This window comes from Mycteria americana, chromosome 20, assembly GCF_035582795.1.
Source record: "Mycteria americana isolate JAX WOST 10 ecotype Jacksonville Zoo and Gardens chromosome 20, USCA_MyAme_1.0, whole genome shotgun sequence".
Taxonomy (NCBI): Eukaryota; Metazoa; Chordata; class Aves; order Ciconiiformes; family Ciconiidae; genus Mycteria; species Mycteria americana.
In genome coordinates this window covers 1361790-1377521 of record NC_134384.1, presented here as the reverse complement: position 1 = coordinate 1377521, position 15732 = coordinate 1361790, and the positions used below count along the sequence as shown (strand labels likewise).

At 41.8% G+C, this 15732-nt stretch overlaps 1 protein-coding gene across 1 annotated transcript; it reads left to right on the top strand.

Annotated features, from left to right (window-relative positions):
- Positions 1-4649: 4649 nt before the first annotated feature.
- Positions 4650-10892, top strand: DDX20 (DEAD-box helicase 20). Its single transcript, XM_075521710.1, has 11 exons — positions 4650-4877; positions 4988-5082; positions 5307-5475; positions 5754-5868; positions 5950-6092; positions 6474-6612; positions 7007-7065; positions 7767-7849; positions 8575-8680; positions 8767-8868; positions 9554-10892. The coding sequence occupies exons 1-11, from the start codon at positions 4682-4684 to the stop codon at positions 10654-10656; spliced, it is 2310 nt and encodes a 769-aa protein (XP_075377825.1). The 5' UTR covers positions 4650-4681; the 3' UTR covers positions 10657-10892.
- Positions 10893-15732: the final 4840 nt, after the last annotated feature.

The following is a 15732-nucleotide window of genomic DNA, read 5'->3' as shown; positions in this document are numbered from 1 at the left end:
CTTTCCGAATTTCTTCCCACTTAAGCTGCAGCATGACCTGAATTGCATCCATCTTTGTTTAAATCCACTGGGGCATAAAGATCCATCCAAAATAGGTAAGAATATAATGTCAAAACTTTAATTCTGGTTTTGTATTTATGCATAAAGAGATAAATTACCCCTGAAAATGTGGCCATTTCTTCCATGAAGCCCACTTTATCGCATGCAGTCTCTGCACTTGTGGCCTTTAAGGTTCCTGACATGCCCCTACCTCACTATGCCCCCATCCCAAAAGTAAAACTTTTCACTCTGCTCCAGCCAAATTCCAACCCCTGACATTCCTCTGCTTGCACTGGAGTGCCAGGAGTAAGTACCAGGGTAGGGAAACTCCTTGTGCATTCGCTGTGCTGTCTTGTGTTAAAGAACTGTTGGATTACATCTCAGCTGGCTGCATTTTGATGACCTAGATCCTCTTCATACTAGCTGAAAAATAATTTAGCAAACCTTGGTATAAAAGCGTATCTAAGATTAAAATGGGCTGATACTTATTTATCTGGAGGAAAACAAGAGGAGTGAACTACTGGCGCTTCTCACTGGTATACTTGAAATAGCTACTCTGAACTGATACCCTGATGTCTGCTTTCTTTGTATCTGTAGCTGCATCTGTACATGCATCTGCAGTGACTCCCCTGGGTACTTTAGATTCCATCTGAAATTTGTGGAGTTCTTCTGGATCCTTCTGAAGGACATGCCTGACAAGGAACCAAATCCATTCAGCAGAAGGGCACTAAAATGAGCCTTAGACAGATGAAGACCCCATCATCATCATTATTTATAACAACTCATTATTTATAACAACAGGCTTGCTGGAAAAAATCCAAGACTTTGCCAATTACTAAAGCAACAAAGAAGATTCTGCTGCCCCAAAGACTTGCTACTCATTGGTAACTTGCCATCCGGCTTTTTTTTTCAAAGGAAAAATGAATATGCAGGGTGCTTGGAGTCAATTTTTGGTGGTGAATATGAAGCCACTCTCTATGCTAATATCAATGGCCCTTTCACTGTAATGTGCTTTACTGTACAGAGAACAAACAGAGTTTCCATGGCAGTGTAAACACAAATACATACCACACTCCAAAGAGCGAGTCACACGTGCTGCAGAGAACGGAGAAAGTTCACTGTCTGCATCTGAACACATCTGGGAGAGGAGGATGAGATTATCTCACTTTAAAAATATTTTATAAATGTTCTGTAAACAAAGATTTGTTCTGAATAATTCCATGTCTTGGCAGATATGAAAGACAAATCCTTTGAAGCTAAAGGAATAAGACAAGGCAGGTGCTTGTTTACAGTAGCAATGTTCAAATCTATAATGAATGTATTCTTAAAAGTTACACACAACCCGATAGTTCTGGAAGCCAGTACAAATTCTCTGTGAGCAGTTTATCGCAGTCTTTCAAAGAGTTACAAGAACTGAGCTGTTGCGAATGACGAGTAAGTTCCACAGAAAGAGGAGATGGATAAATCTGTGGTGACTGCTTAGTACTGGTACTAAGTACTGGTCAAGACATTTCTTTGCACTGCACGTGTTAGCCTTAGGAGGTCTCGGCACAACGCAAACTACACCTCGAACGTGTGATACGGACCTTTGCCTTGCTGCTGGGAGTTTGAAGACAAGTGCTTTATAATCTGAAATAGCAAGAACCTGACCTTGAGTTTCAGCAGCATGTGCCTCACAGGTGTCTTATAAGATAATTTATCCAAAGCTGATATATTGATATATAGATTCAGAGGACAATGAATCTTGGATGGAATTAAAATCAAGTATGTAATCTGCACTTCGTAACAGGGACAAAAAAGCGGTGAGCCCTGTTTTGGGGGAATAAAATGTGCACTCAGTAGATATAGGTGCAAGAGTTTTCCCCAGCAAGAGTTTTCTTCTAACCCCCAAAACCTAGAGGTTGGTTTATGACCCCAAGCTAGAGAGTTTATATCCCTTCATAAGAACCAGTTATTTTTTTTAATATTACAGCTCAGAAGGAGGTCTTAGCTACTTCTTTTACTAACTTAAATCCTTTCCCAGGACCTATTCTGCCTGCAGAGTATTCAGATTAATTGTCAAGATTTCTAAAGGCTGCTTTGAGCAGGAATGCTTCCTTTGGATCTTACTGCAAGCGAAAGCAAAGCAATGTCATGGCAAAACTGCAGATTCATCTTGGCTGGGCTGACATGTGAATGTCGACAATGTGAATTCAGTACTTGAGAGTCACTGAGGTAAAATGAGGCCTGAAGGTTGAGGATTGCTATTTATACCCTGACTCATGGCAGAGTACACAACATACAGCGAGTTTAAAACAAAGTTAGTAGCAGTTAAGATCTTCTGCAGGAAGAAGGGTTAAGGGAGAAACAAAACCTTTCATTAGATCAACTGATACCGCTGCAGGAGTGTGACCTAAATCTGACACAGCCCCATCAGTAAGGGCCAAACCCAAAGGGAGAGGGACAATAAAGCTGCCAGTCGTGGTGTCGAAGGGTTTCTCAGCGTACAGACATTGAGATGGTTTGGAATCCGTCCCTCCAGCATCCGATGGAAAATTAAATAAATACCTACAAACAACAGCATCCTTCTGGATTAAGGTGATGTGTCTGATTGTCTCATTAACAATGCACCACAGAGAATAATTTCTGTCTCCAGATCACCTCGGTTGTATTGCAACGTGCATGCACCCTCAGGGGAGAAAAGGAATAGGTGAGGAAAATAGGGAGGGGGAGCAGTTCATTGCGATGGCTGCTTTGGGCTGTTTTATCACCTCTCCTCTGCCCTTCCCCCATGGGAACAGTCACTTCTGACTGCTCTTCGTTGTCTGTTTAAATCACATCAATTTAAAAGGGTTATGAGAGGCTGTATTTAATCAAACGTTTGTTACGTCCAGGTGTCTTTGTCTGTCTCCTTTCCCAGATTTATCCAGAGATAATTATCTCATGTTGGAGACTTGTTTCCCCTTGAGGACCAACGGGAATATCCACTTAAAAATTAAAAAATAATTGGAACTAACAGAATGCTTGTAGTTAGCTATCCTGTTACCTCTGCTCCAGGGCACAGTTCTTGCCCCTACCATCTGGTCTGTCCGGACTTGGTACGAGGTAAGCTCTCCAAGCTGAAACTGTTCTTCATTGTCCTGTGAGGCCCCACTCTTGGTTGGTACTCAGATATTCATATGAAAATATTGTAATACTAAAAAATAACAACTTTATAGAACACGCCAGACTTTTTCTCCCCCATCAGGAATATAATCATGAGGAATTTCAAAGGCGTGACAAAGACTGTGGTACACCAAAGCCATTAAAATTCATTTAGGCTGCCTGGCAATGTAAGAATAATGACACAGTGTATGTGCTTGTACAGTAGAAGCCACTGTTGAGATTTTTGAAATCCCATTGCAGTGAATGGAAGCTGCATGTCCAGAGCCTCTGAACTGCTATGACAATAAAAGCTGATATGCATAAAACCACCCACGATTTAAATTAAGTGGTCTACAGAGGGTAATAAGTAATGCACATACAACGGATTAACGCATTTGGTCTTTGCTGAAGTGAATGCTATACTATTAATTTTTTGCAGTACCCTGGCTTTTAAATCGTGTTTCTGTGTGCAGTACAGCTGTATCCCAGACACAGAGTGTTTAATGAGAAACTTGTTTCTATCGTCAGGATGGTGGAAGGAGAGCTGAAAGGGGGGGGGGGGGGAGCAGAACAAAATGTCCCCGCTGTTTTGTTACAGTAGGATAGCTGAGAGATGAGCGGTGACTGCCTTCTCTGCAAACTTACAGATACAGATACTTTGGGCACCACAGCAAGCTTGTTGACACTGTTTTGCCAACATGGCCAATTTTGTCCTCCTCATCCTCTTTTTGTCCTCCTCATCCTCTTTTTGTCACCTCCTCCTCTTTTTGTCACCTCCTCCTCTTTTGCAGCCCTCTCCATCGTTCCTTTGGGCTCTTCCTCCCCTCTTACGCCTCCCTCTCCTTCCCTGGCTCACTGCTCTCTTCTGACCCTTCCCTCGGGCCCTGCTCTCGCTGCTGGCCAGGCGCTTGCTCTCGCCCTGCCCTGGGCCCGGCATCCTCCGCCTTGAGCCCAGCTTTTCCCTGCGGTTCAGGTTTATGCTCTACTTAAAGCTCTTGCTCGTGGAGCTCGTGGCGAGGCCTCCAGCTCCCACCGCTTGACTTCCACTCACCTACGCAGACGTTTTGTCCCTGCGGCATTTCCAAGTTTAAGCTTTTGTGCTGTTCACGAAACAAACGACCCAGGGAGGTACGCAGGGCTGTTTAGCTGCAAAGGTTTATCTTTCTCCATCTAAAGGACTATTTATGAAAACGTCACCGTTAATCGCTTCTCTGTAGGTAAGCGCACCTATTGAGACACACAGCGGGGAGTCACAGCCTCGGTTATTGGCACAAACACGAAGGAATCGCGAATGTTGGTAGAAAAAAGCCAAAAGCCGGGAAAGCGGCTGAGGGGCCGGCGCGCGCGGCCCGCCCCTCCCTGCGCCGCGCGGCCCCGCGCGCCCCCGCCAGCCACTCGCCGCCCGTGGCGCCCCCTGGCGGCACGGCGCGCTGAGGGGGCTTCGCCCAGGGCGCGTGCGCGGCGCGGGCTAAAGGTGCGTCTCGCGAGGCGCCGCCCGCCGCCGCTTCCTCCCCCCAAGATGGCGGCGCCCGCGGAGCCGCCGCCGCCGCCGGAGGGACGGTTTCGCACGCGCGATGTGTTGGTGCCCGGCGGCCCGTCCGACTTCGGGTCTCTGCTGCTGTCGGCGCCGGTGCTGGCGGGGCTGGAGGCGGCTGGGTTCCACAGGCCGTCGCCGGTCCAGCTGAAGGCCATCCCGCTGGGACGCTGCGGCCTGGGTGAGCGGGCGGGCCGGCTGAGCGGCCGGGCGCGGGGCGGGGGGGGGGGCACCCTGGGGCCTCCGGTGACCTCTGTGGCCTCCGGTGACCTCTGTGGCGGCTCTTTCCAGATCTCATCGTGCAGGCCAAGTCTGGCACTGGCAAAACCTGCGTGTTCTCCACCGTCGCCCTGGACGCGGTGCTGCTGGAGAGCCCCGCCACGCAGGTGAGCCCCGGCCCGGCCCGGCCCGGCTGCTGCGCGCTGGCCCGGCCCGCCTTTACCGGTACGCGGGCGGGGGCTTTGCTTTGTGAGAGGGAATCGCTCTTTTTTTGGGGGAAACGACGTTATCGCCTGTGAGACATAGTATTTGAAATCATCACGACTCGACGCTGGGCTTTAATCTTGGGGACCATTCTGCGGCTTTCAGATTTAATCCTTGGCCCTTACAGATTCTGATCTTGGCTCCTACACGGGAGATTGCTGTGCAGATTCATGCTGTAATCACAACTATTGGAATGAAAATGGAAGGCTTGCAATGCCATGTCTTCATTGGAGGGACTCCTTTGAACCAGGACAAAATCAGACTAAAGAAGTGCCATATAGCAGTTGGCTCCCCAGGTATGGATGTGCTTCATTGTGCTTCAGATACCGTGTGATACTTTACAGTACGATGACTGGTGCTTTTGAAATCTGGGTTATTTTTTTTTAACAATAGGGCGTAGTCCTAAAGGCCAGTGCCAGAGATGTTTTGACCAGGTATTTTTAGTGAGAGATTATTCTAAATATGCCCTTTTTAAGGCTTATTAAATTTTTTTTTTTTTAAATTACAAAATTAATCATTATAACCTTTAAATTAGTATTTTTCAAGTTCTTTTTACTTTTTTCTTCATATGTAGGTCGAATAAAACAGCTCATAGAGTTGGACTACTTGAATACAGCCAGTATCCGGCTTTTCATTCTTGATGAAGCAGACAAGCTTCTAGAAGAAGGCAGCTTTCAGGAACAAATCAAGTAAGAAAAACATTTATCTTGTGCATTTATCAGTAGATTAGATTCATATTTGTTAGTCATTCCCATTTCTTTGTCTCACAGTTGGATTTATTCTTCACTACCAGCCAATAAACAGATGCTTGCTGTTTCAGCTACTTATCCTGAATCGTTAGCTAATGCTTTGACTAGGTACATGAGAGAGCCAACATTTGTGAGGTTGAACCCTACTGATCCAAGTCTCATTGGTAAGTCGAAGTTCATTTACAGTGATATTCTTATCAATAGATAAAGAAGAGTATACTAAAACCAAAACATGTACCTTTAAAATTTGTGATTCTTCATAATTTTGCCCCACAGGTGAGTTGATTAGTTTAGAAAGTATTTATTCCCGGTGTTGATGTATTTAAAACATCAGTGATGAATGTAACTTCCTCTTTTTTCTATCTGTTCAAAAAATATTTCAGCTTCTTAAGAAAAACTTGTCCTGTAGGTTCTTACTTGGCATGTGTGTGTGCTTGTTTAAAGTCTTTGTTTTGGCTGCAGTGCCACATGTTGACAGCAGCATAGCACTGTGCATGTTTTTATGGAAATCCTTAATCTGATGGTTTTTTTGGTTTCATGCTCAGGGCTGAAGCAGTATTACAAGATTGTGAATTCCCATCCCCTTCCGCATAAAACACTTGAGGAAAAAACCCAGCACCTGCAGGAGCTGTTCAGCAAGATTCCATTTAATCAAGCCTTAGTCTTCTCAAATTTGCATAGCAGGTAACAAACTTGAAAGAAAATCTGTAAAAAGCATGGTTGAATGCAGTGGTTGTGATGTCCAGTCGTGGATAAACTTTATATGTAGACCTTCTATAAGGTCTCAAAGCAGTATGCAAATTTCAGATCTGAAGTACAGCCAGAGGAGTGCAGTATGAAATACTGAAAATAAAGGAATGCTTTAGCACGAAGGTACCTCATACACTGTTTAGAGTACAGTGAGACCTGATATCCTGTTGTCCTTTTCCATCTGTAAGGTGGCTGTTCTAGACATAAAGATGAAAGTGACAGTTTTGGAATGTAGTCCTTGGCTGTAAAGAATAGCCTGTTAAGAAATGCACAGGGGTTGTTAGGTCTGCGGTTTTATTTACAGTTTTCCTTGTGTATATTCTGTCAGGGCTCAACATCTAGCTGAAATACTAACATCCAGAGGCTTTCCTGCTGAGTGCATTTCAGGTAAGCTCATTCAAAACTTTCTGATTCTATTGAAGTTGTGCATAAACGTGACCTAAAATAGGAAAATTAATCTTAAATCTTGGTTTGCATGGCCTCTGGTTAAATAATTAAGAATAGCATTTGAATCGTCATAGGTCTTTAGGACTTAACTGTTGTAAAAATTAGTTAATATTTAACTTTCCTGTTCTCAAATTTGTTTGAGAGTAATTTTTATGACTGTCCAGTTGAGTGCATTGGCTTATTTGTAAAGAGAAAGTTTCCTTCCATTTGCAGGTTGGAAGCAGTGTTTCTTTAGAATGCAGATGTTGAATTTAAATCTTTTTTATTTCTAGCTTCTCTGTAAAAAGCTGATCACTGGCACCTAATGTTTATTAGAAACCTTTAATTTTTACTTCAACAGTGGTTTCCATGGCTTATGTGTTTAAGTAGAATTTGTCTAAAGTCAGTGTTGTTCAAGTTGGTTACGTATCTGTATAGTTGGTTTCCCTTTAAAAACAAGCAAATGAATTACTTTTGTAAAGGATTTCCTTATTTTCAAATTTTTGTGTGTTCCGTGTTTACTCATTTGGAACTGATGTTTGAGGAAGTTTCTCTCAACCTTATTTCTGATCTCGTCTACAGTTTTATAAAGCAGTGTTTTCCAGGATTTGAGGGGCATAAAACTGAAGAATATAATCTATTTCTAATTTTTGTCTTTCTAGGCAGCATGAATCAAAATCAACGACTTGATGCTATGGCTAAATTAAAGCAATTCCACTGTAGAGTTCTGATTTCCACAGACTTGGTGAGTTAGTATTTTATAGCATACGTGAGTATTGTACATCAAGTTACTTCAGAGAATTAGCTTTGACTTGGAATTGAATAGAAAATAAATGTACTGATAAAGCATGTGACTTGAGCACTGTGTGCGACTTAATTTTACTGTGAAACTTAGAAATTGTCCCCTATTCCTCATCTGGTTCAAAAATAATTTTTAATTTTTCTGTTGCTTTGCAGAAGCTTATAGATATTTGAGAGCAGTAGAGATGTTTGCTTTGGATAGGAACTACGGGAAGGAATAGTTTGTTTCTCCAGTATGGTATGCTCAATAGTAACATCTCAAACAACTTCAAATAGGGTAAAGAGAGCAGTGGTTATGCTTGAGGCACCCTCAGCTTTTTCGTGTTTGATGTATTTTTCTCTTCAGTCAATCGTTTGAGGTCCTGTCACGAAAAGATTACTGCTGTTGGGTTGAATTTTTTGATGCTGGGGGAAAAAAACATGCTTGCTTGTATTTGATACATAGAAGGCATGAGAAAAATGATGCCTAATTTTCATGGTCCCAGTGCAATGTGCCTGTTCCATGTGTAATACTGTGAACTGGCTGGAAAATTGTAGCTGCTTTATGGTGTATTGTAACAACTAAAAGTTACTATACGAGCAGTTACTTCCAAATGTGTTGTATTTATCTAAAGATCTGTTCAGCATATTCAGTTACCTATCCCCTTCTCTCCTCCTCTCTTTCTCAAGACATCTCGTGGAATTGATGCTGAAAAAGTGAATCTGGTTATCAACCTGGATGTACCTGTAGACTGGGAAACGTACATGCATCGTATCGGCAGAGCTGGGCGCTTTGGTAAAAACAGTCACGTGGATTTCTTGAGCTTGCACTAGCTTCGCTGGCTCTGGTTAGGTAATTACACTGTCTGTTGTGTATTGCAGGAACTTTAGGCTTATCTGTGACATACTGCTGCCGTGGAGAGGAAGAAAACATGATGATGAAAATTGCTCAGAAATGTAATCTTCAGCTTCTTCCTCTACCAGGTATGCTCTGTCCTATGAATATGGCTGTTTCATTGTTTTCTGTTCATTCAGAGCTTCAGACAAGTCCATGGGGAACTGACACGTATCTTCTCTGCTGAAGATGCATTAATTTTGGGATAGGTTTTTCATACTCTGTGCTAATGGCTACTTGTGTAATTGCTGGAGTTGTGCAAAGCAACAGAAAATGAACTTAGTGCATGCCTCTGAATAGGGAGAGGAGCTCTGCATCCAGCTGTTGCTTAAGCAACTACATAACTACTTAGATTTCCAGAAATCTGGTATTAAGCCTTTCTCAGGCTGTAAGATACAGTAGGAGAAGTAAGGAAGGAATAATTGAAACAGCAGAAGACTTGCTACCCTTGCTTGCCAGAAGCTGTTCTGCTAGAAATGTAGCATTTGCCTTCTTACATAAGTTCTAATTTTTTATCTGGTTAAGTAGGATATGAAAAACAGGTGACAAGTAATGCAGTGCTGCTTGTCTTGATCAACTTTTTGATGCCTTCCATGAAGAAAATGTTCTGGCTATTTGAGCTCTCTAAGAATTGAAGGGGTTGGTTTGTAGCCCTAACTTAACATGTCTCAACATCTTATCTGGGATCTTGCAAAGCTTTACTTCAGTACTCATTTGAGTTCTAGAGGGAAGGATGCACTTAATTGAGTGCCTGCTTGTTTCCCTTTTGTGCAGAGCCTATACCTCCTGGAATGATGGATCAGTTTGAAGATGGGGAGGTAGAAGTCAAACCTGTTACACGTACAGGTGCTTCAGTGAATTCTGACACTGTGCATCTTAGACCAGAGGAACCAGTGCTGCAGCCTGTCCAAAATAGTTTTTCAGAGGTACCTCAGCCTCCTTCTAATATTCCAGGTGATAATTCTTCTGTAGAAAGGCCAAAAAAGACTCTGAAACAAAAGCAGATAAAAAAGTGCACAAATTCTGCAAATAGAGAAAAAGGTAGCAGAACCCCCCGAACTTCCAGTTGCCACACAGAAGAGAGGAATCAAGTCAAAACTGTCTCCAGAACGGATGGACAACATAACACTCAGTCTCCAGATGAGGAGGCCTTAAAAAAAAATCTTCCCAGAATTCCATGCTTGTCTTCTTTCAAAAACCATCAGAACAATCCCTGGAACTTCTCAGAGTTTGTTGAAGACTATGAGTATTTCATTAAAGAAGGGTTGGAGAGAGAGGTTGAAATTTTAAGAAGCTGTTCAGGCCCAGGAGAACAATGTGAGCTCCCCAGAAATGGTGGTGTAGAGTGGAAAGAGGTGGAACATAATACAGAGGTGGTAGCAAATGGCGTTGTGTCTGGTGACAGTGATGCTTCATACAGTTCCAGGGCTTCCTCCAATAGTCGGGAAAATAACTCCTGCTTTGAAGCATTGTCAGATACGCAGGAGAAGAATCCTGTTCCCACAGTGCGTCAGGGTCATGCAGGCTTCTGTCCTACACCAGAGAAGCCTCAGGAGCTACCACAAGTCCCAAAGCAAAATCAAGTGAAAAAGAAAGTTCTGAAACAAAATGCTAAACAAAAGAAAAGCCATTACCATCAATTCCCTAGTTCTTCCTCGAGAAAAACTGAAGATGACTGCTCCTGCAGCTCTTGGGATGATGGTGTTCCATATGAGGCTTGGAGTTACAAAAACTACTGGAAATCTTATTATGAGGCGTGGCAAAACTACTATGCTGCAGCGTCTCACTATAGGAAGAGTTACAGACAATTTAACTGGATGAATGCCTATCATGCCAACTCAGTCTATCTTCAGGAACTGCTGAAAAGTGGTGACTGATGTAATGACATGCTGGGACGGGCTGGTTGGTACTGTGATGGATGTTGTCTGTGGAAACCTAACTGCTGGTCTGCAAGTACATTGACAAACATAAACAGACATTGTTTAAGACTGAAGAAAAATGTCTTTTTCCTAAGTGAGCTGTGTCCAGGTGAATGTTTTACATGCATTCCAGTGATGGTATTACAACAAGTTGTTAATAAAAGGAAATGAAAGACAGCTGGATGTTCAGTTGCAATCTTTACAATCCAAATTAACAAAGGAAGATAAAAGGCAGCCACTTACACGTAAGAAATCTCAGTAAGGAGAAAATACAAACCAACCCCAGTTTTATTTGCTTGCCTTGTCTTCCATGTGACTTTTCGGTGAAGATGAATTCACCGTAAGACTAAATAGTCTGTTTGTAGCTGGAGATCATTCCATTTTAGGTAATCTTCTTGTTAAACACTAGGCACTGATTATATACCAGTTAAGTGGCAGAGTGAAACCTGCATCTCAATGCCTGTACTGCTAATTGAAATCCAGTTAATTAACATTGTATAAATAACATTTCTATAGCTAGGTGTATGGCAAGCTGTGCAGTAGAGGGTGGTTTAATTATGTAGAAAATGTGCAGCAATCATAATTGGTCTGTCCCTCTGGGTGCAGCAATATCAGACTTGCCACACTTACAGGGAAGCTTTAATTAGAAATGAAATTACCTATTAGTACTAAAACTAATTGGTCTTTCCTGTTTGGCTTGCACTGCTTTGTATGTAGCTGTCCTGAAGCAGGAAAAGAGAGTACTGGCTGGCTGAGAGTATTGACCCTAGGTTGACTCCATCCTAATTTTGAAAACTTCATCCTCTGGCTTTAGTAGACAGGTTTCTTCAGCTAGTTTCTTTGGTTTCTCAACATTCACCAGAGGAGATAGTCTGTTGGTTTTTTTCTTTGTCTTGAGCAGAGTAAGGCTGGAATTTTCTTAGTAAAAGCACTGCTGCTTATCTACTATGAGCTGTACTTCCAAGGAGACTTGCTTCTTTAATTTGGTGAAATGGATGTCTTCAGGGATGCTTGATTGCTCACCTTCAGCAACTTTCAAATTAATTTTGAGAAATACGGTATGTTTTCACTGGGCTTACATAAATCACTTGCTGCCTGAGTGTTCCTAACATTCTTGCAAAATTCCCTGTGCAAATCCTGTGGTGTCCCTGGCAGCACTTTCAACCTGTTCGTGTAGTGGTGGGTCTCAACTTTATACCACGCAATTCACACTCTCCTCACTGTACAGGATAATTGTAAGATTGATTGAGCTCATGAGTGGCACAGAAATTTAGCACAAGATTGGCAAGCAAGGTCGCTGTCCTGCGTTGGGTGGGTTCGGTTTTCCTGTCAGCCGGGGCAATGGTGGCCCCTAGTGAGTGTCAGCCTTCACTGCAGGAGAGAAAAGTGGTCTGTAAGCTGTTTGGCACAAACTCGGTGGGTGTTAGAAGTCACCTAATAAGTAATTTTAATTTCTGCTTAAAGAATTTTGAAAATTTTAAATAATGCCCCTAAAGTGACGCTTTCTGATACGGTTAAGATGAGATCAGTTCTACTTGTTTTGTGGTCAAAACAAGCTGACCCTATCTGCAACATAGAATGCAAGACTTCAGCCTAAGGGGAGTTGCTGAGATGAGGTTGCCTTTTAAAAGAAAGGCATAAGATGTGCTCGTTAGATATAATAAATATCTCCTTAGGAGAAGTATTTTTCTTTCTGTACTTTTTTCCCCGCCTTACTCCCTTTGTGTCACAAATTACCCCAGGGAGGGGGCTCTCCTAGGTTTTGTCTGCATAGTTTGAAAAGGCCAAGATGATACGATTTTGTTTCCAAGATGGATTTTGTTGCAACTCTTAATGTTCAAAAGAGGGTATTGTAAGAGAGGCACCTAGGTATGTATCTGCATTATTGCTCTCCTATAACATCTCGGTCATCTTGCTGTTTTCATTAATGGTTGCTTAAGTAAGAGTTATTAGTATTTAAATGCAACTCGAGTGGCTGAGGCCAGCACCCAAAGTTCTCCAAAAGAACCTCCCAGAATTTTTTTGGAAGAAATCTACAGCATCATCTTGGTATTTGTGGCACATACTCTGTTTAATCCAGGTTGGATACATCAGGTACAGCAGTGGCACAAGACTCAATACTGTAAATGATATACAAGTTTCAACATATGCACTACAATTCCAAAAGAAGACAACAGGAAACTTGGTTCTTCTAGAAAGTTGTTCTCAAATGAAGCTACCTGCAGTTGTATACAGTACATTTTGTATCTGTCCTCTGATGTTCATAAGCAAAGCCCATTTATAGTACGAAAATAGAAAATAATAAGGTTGAGAGCTTCTCATAACATAAAACTCCTAAAGAAAACACCATTGCATTGGAATGCCTTACTGATTTATCAAAAATATACCATCACACGCATTTTGTAAGATACTTCATTGGTCCGAGGAGCCAGTGGGAGCTCCCAGTCATAGTTGCAACAGAACGGAGAAGAGCATTTGATATGGTTGTTAGCTTCTCACCCAGGCAGCTGTGTGACTTCTGTGACTAGCACTAGTTTAAATCAAAATGAAAAGAAAAACACGTGCACACGTATACACACAAAGTAACAGACTATTGACTGAGAACAAAACTCAAGAAGGAATTTTCACAAGCTCTTTGTCACCTGGTCTTTTGACTGATCCACCTGAAGTTTTTCTGGCACAGTTTTCGCATTCTGAATGTAAGTAGCAGTACTTTTCTGGTACCCTTTCTCAAGAGTTCTCTATGGTATTTTGTAGGTGTTCATGAGTTGACCCTCACTTGTTGAAAGAGGAGGTATTAAATTCTATACAGCTTGTATAATTGGCAAAGAGAGGTGAAATGACTTCTTCGAGGTCACTTAGTGATTCATCAAGACAATCAGGAGTAGAACATAGGTTCCTGATGCTAACTCTCCTAGCTCCAATCAATGTGCACACTGCCTTCGGTTTGCTTTTAAAGTTTTAGAAAGATAAAACCATTATGAAGAGTGTTTATGGCATCATTAAATGTGAAGCCTAAAAACTTGAGCTCTGAAGTCATATATCTAGTGCGGTTGCTTAAAGGGTTGGAGAAAAATCAGTGATTTTTTAAAAAAAAAAATCAGTTAAGATATATTTGATTGGTAAATTATGTGGAAAAGGTATATTATTCACCCAATTTTAAAAGCAGAATAAAGTCTTCAGTTCAAAGCTGCTGATGTTCGCAAGCCATCCATGAGTGCTGACTTTGTAACTCTGCCATAGTCTGACAGAAAAAAATGTTACAGGATCCAAGGGATGTTTGCAACCCATAAATTAAATATGATTTTCAATATACTGGATTTGCTTTGTAATACATGTAAGATACAACATGCTTACAACCTCTTTACTTAAAAAAGCAAAATATTGGAAGAAACATTGCTTTCTTTAGCTGGTATTAATCTGATTTTCATGCACACCCCTTAAGCTGTCTAAACTAGAATGATAACTGCTGGTTTGCACTACTAGTATATTATCAACTCTTTCAGGTTAAACAAGTAGCATTGATTCAAATTTAGTATTTCTGGCAACTGTAGAGAAGGGGTATTTTGAATTACCTGTTAACTTTATTCCACACTAAAGCCATGCATGTTACTTAGTTTACCTTTTCCCCAGTTCACTTTTCATGATGATAATTATTTGACAGACAAAAGTAGTCTCTGGGATAAGAATTGCTGTAGAAGGTTTTATATTCCTCTTATGCTTGTAGGCAGCTAACTTGCAATGTGGAAAGGAGAATAATTTAACATGGTGTGAGGGAGTATAATGGCAGCAAGAGAGGAAAAAATAAGGAAAGAATTATGGCTGAACAGCAGGGGGAAAATCCTTGACATTGAGATCTATTAGTCTGGAATAAGCTCTCCAGGGAAGCGGTGGGAGTCCTTTCCTTGGAGAATTTTAAATCTAATCTAGAGAAAGCAATGCAGTATATTGCACTGAAGGGTCTTGTGCTAGCGGAGGACGGATTACATTTTTTTTAATTCTTTAATTTTTATGTATCAAGATGTGTTATCTCTCGCCTCTTCTTTATGGGTGCCTTTAAGATTTTTAAGGAAAAGGAATGTGAAAGGTGGATTTTAGAAAGAGTAGACAGAAGTCAAAGCCTAGATGTGAAAGGTATTTCTCATCATTCTTTGCCAATTGGGTGTGATTCCTTCTAGTAGCAGCCCAATGCCAGGTGAGAAGAGAGTAAATTAATAGAATATGCTGAAAATCTGTGAAAATATTTTTCCCTCAGAAATGGCTTTGGAAAGCAAACAAAATGCTCAGAAAAAGGTGTTGCTCCTTTGATACTTTTAATATTGCTTTATGAAAGACTGAAAAAATAATCCCCTTCCACTTGCTTTTTGTAGAAACAATCTGTTTTTATCTTTTTTTAATGAACTTTCTAAAACTATAAAAGGTCTTGAGGAATTAGGGGGAGGGGGAAGGCTTTTGAAATGAACTGCCAACATACCATCAACGTTTTGTTGAGCAGTCATGCTAATCAAGCTGTTTTGTACCACCTGCCTTTCAGAAAGGTATCAGGGCTAGAACCTACCTATGTTTCTGGATGCTTCTCCTCCCAGAGGCAGCCCGCACCTGAAGAAGCCCCCTTCCATATGCATCAGGAATGGCCAGGATTGCAGGGGTATGTGCTGGTTTTTGTGTCCGTATCAACGTATGTGTATGGCCCTGGGCGTGCGTGGCGGTGGGGAAAGGGAGAGGGATGCTGGTAAGACAGGGCAGTACTGGGGACTGCTGGAGAGAATGGTCTAAATCCTTCAGTTAAAGTTCTGGCCTAGGACTTTTCAGGACTGACTTGGCCTTATCTCAGCAATGGTTTATAAGTTGCTATTTGAAGATTATAGAGAGCCTTGCAGTTTAGCAAAGCTAACTGCCTCCCTTATTGTAGGAATAAGTGGCTGTAGTGCAGTTCCCATGCTCTTCTGTGCAAATGCTTTCCCTTCTCCCCTGCGTTTCATTTGAAGGATGCTATGTTATGCCCTACCAACCACTGGTACGGTGGCGATAGAT

What these genes read in the sequence shown, in the direction of transcription:
- DDX20 (XM_075521710.1), top strand. Translation starts at nt 4,682, where the DNA reads ATGGCGGCGCCCGCGGAGCCGCCGCCGCCGCCGGAGGGACGGTTTCGC. An exon ending in TGGAGAGCCCCGCCACGCAG is followed by an intron (nt 5,083 to 5,306) that starts GTGAGCCCCGGC and finishes TGGCCCTTACAG; the next exon opens with ATTCTGATCTTGGCTCCTAC. An exon ending in TCCTGCTGAGTGCATTTCAG is followed by an intron (nt 7,066 to 7,766) that starts GTAAGCTCATTC and finishes TTGTCTTTCTAG; the next exon opens with GCAGCATGAATCAAAATCAA.